At 32.2% G+C, this 2,500-nt stretch overlaps 1 protein-coding gene across 1 annotated transcript in view; it reads left to right on the top strand.

The window, feature by feature from the left end:
• Positions 1 to 490, top strand: part of LOC138865551 (uncharacterized) — an 879-nt gene extending 389 nt beyond the window's left edge. Inside the window, exon 1 of the mRNA XM_070136241.1 lies at positions 1 to 490. This exon is cut by the window's left edge and continues 389 nt beyond it. Coding sequence (XP_069992342.1) covers positions 1 to 490 — 490 coding nt within the window.
• Positions 491 to 2,500: the final 2,010 nt, after the last annotated feature.

A 2,500-nucleotide genomic window follows, 5' to 3' on the forward strand; every position in this document is an offset into this window, starting at 1 on the left:
AAGGGAAAAGGGCAAAGGAAGAAAATCAAAAGGAAAAAACAAAGGAAGAAAAACAAAAGGAAAAAACAAAGGCAGAAAAAGGACCAAAGATAAAGTAAAGTATGATCAGAAGAACAAGGAAAGAGAGCAAAAAAAGTACAAGGAAACAGTATCAAATCAAAGTAGTCAAGAAAAAAACCCTGATGAACTAACGGAGAGTACATTCCCGTGTTCCATATTGTATGTGGCAGAAATGACAAGAGACCTTTGCGAGAGTCAGTCAGATATAGATCCTGGCTCTTATCAGCGCATTACCGAGTCTGAATTAGGCGGTACACAGGTTTCACAATGGACTTTAAAATCTCTGAACTGCCATAACTTTCACATCGGGCAGGTGCAGTGTGACCCACTAACCATGGTTCTGCCCAGTTCGGGCATTAAAGTTACACTTGCGTGCATCCCACAGCGTCCAAAGCATGAAATGGTGGTATCACAGCTCCAAGATGAATAACGAATGTAATAAATTTATGTCATTGTATTGCATTTTTAAAATACATTTTGACTATAAAAACTATTTTTTGTGTGACCTTCCCTGTAACATCAGTAGAAATATAGCTTGCAGCAAGATAATTGGCAAGAACGAAATATGTCTGTGTGAATCTCTTGCAATATAGTTTAGTATGGAGAGTTTAGAAATCCCTACAGACATCTATCTACTTGACAGTATGTATTTCAGTACTTTGAATAATTGGGTTGTTTAGAAGTTTTCTATGGACTTATGTCTTTTAGTATAGTATTACAGTCATACTCCATAGTTTGGTTCAATAGTATGTATAAGGCACAGATTCTGATTTTCAAAAAGTTTATAACATATATGTGGAAGGTAAGGTATAACAATATGCTTAGCTGTTCTCATTCTTTTATGACTTCCATTTTCACTCCATTTCAACTTCCAGATTACACATGGTTTCTCAGCTGTTGTAAAATAATGTTTGCCAAACTTTTTTTCCTTAAAAAATACTTTTATGTTATTATTTTATAATTATAGCAATGTGGTTATTAGAGTTGTAATCAACAGGACATAAAATCTTCAGAGTAGACAAGACCAAGATGGAGTTCAAGATGACATATATATGTGTATGTGCCTATGCACCCACAAAAATATATTGTTTATTGGAGTTCCAGAAGAATTTTTTTTTCTGAAACTATCTAAAGAATGCAAAATATGAGTGCAATAAGACACTACGCTGAAAAATGACCCTCATCATTTATAAATGCTGCTTCCATATAGATACAAATTTAAATTTCATTTTTTTATCACTAATATTCAAATATCTTATATGGGATTACAAAATCAACAATGAAACCACCTGGAAAAGTTCCATAATTTTTTATTGTCATTTAATAGCTTTTCTTAGAAGACAGAAACAGATTAGACAAGTTGAATGGAAAAACACTCTGCCATGTTGATACCATGGTAGAAAAACCTGCAATGCGCAAACTAGATTTATTGAAGAAAATGAGACAACAGTTTCAAAATTGTCCTCGATTCCATCTTGGGGTCTGAAGATGGCATCGAGGACAATTCCAAAACTGTTATCTCACTTTCTTCAATAAATCTGGTTTGTGCATTATGGTTTTTTTCTACTATTAGACAAGTTATTACTTTCTCACTGACATTTCCACAGGATGTATTTCAAATAACAATAAAAACACATGGCTTTATACAGCTTGTAATTCCATTTCTGTGAAGTTAATTTGGAGAATGTAGTTGTATCCACATAAGAAATATAATTCAGGCACAAATAAATCTAGCTACTAGGTTTAAGAATATCAAAAAACATAAATAAATAAATTAATTAATAAATACTATAATAAATACTAGGCTACGTTTCAACAATAAAACTCATGAAAATACCACCTCAGGTCTATACACATCATGTTCTTGAAGTCTTGTTATTTGTAATATCTATATGTTTAGTATCTTCCTTCCCCTCTGAAATGTACTGCACTCATACCACTGTATGGAAAAGTGCACTAGGCATTTTAACAAGAGCAGTACTATCAGGCACAATGTACTGAAGTAAGTTTACTATAAACAGAATTAGATTTGTAAGAAATCAAGATTAATAAGTGAATCATTAAAAGGTCTTCACCAATTTGTTATAATATAAGAAAAGGGAGAGAGAAAAAAATTATTCCAATGTACAACCATAATTAAGTAGGTTATGTTGTTTTCCCTTATACAAGTATCAGGAATGACTAGATAAAAGTAAAGAAAACCTAAATACATGTCTAATTTCCATTTGCCTGATGTTACATATATGTCAAACTCAATTCCTTGGATAAAGGAAACATGAGAACTGCACAGCACCATCAAAAATATTTTTTCAGCATGAATAAATAAAATTCTTTGATACACCAAAATTCTTTAAATGAACAACTATCATGAGGAGACTTCCAGTGCAGTAATTGAATAATGTTAGAAAGCTTATGACTTCCAGTGTAGCATGTGAATAAT

This window comes from Penaeus vannamei, chromosome 21, assembly GCF_042767895.1.
Source record: "Penaeus vannamei isolate JL-2024 chromosome 21, ASM4276789v1, whole genome shotgun sequence".
In the NCBI taxonomy this organism is placed as follows: Eukaryota; Metazoa; Arthropoda; class Malacostraca; order Decapoda; family Penaeidae; genus Penaeus; species Penaeus vannamei.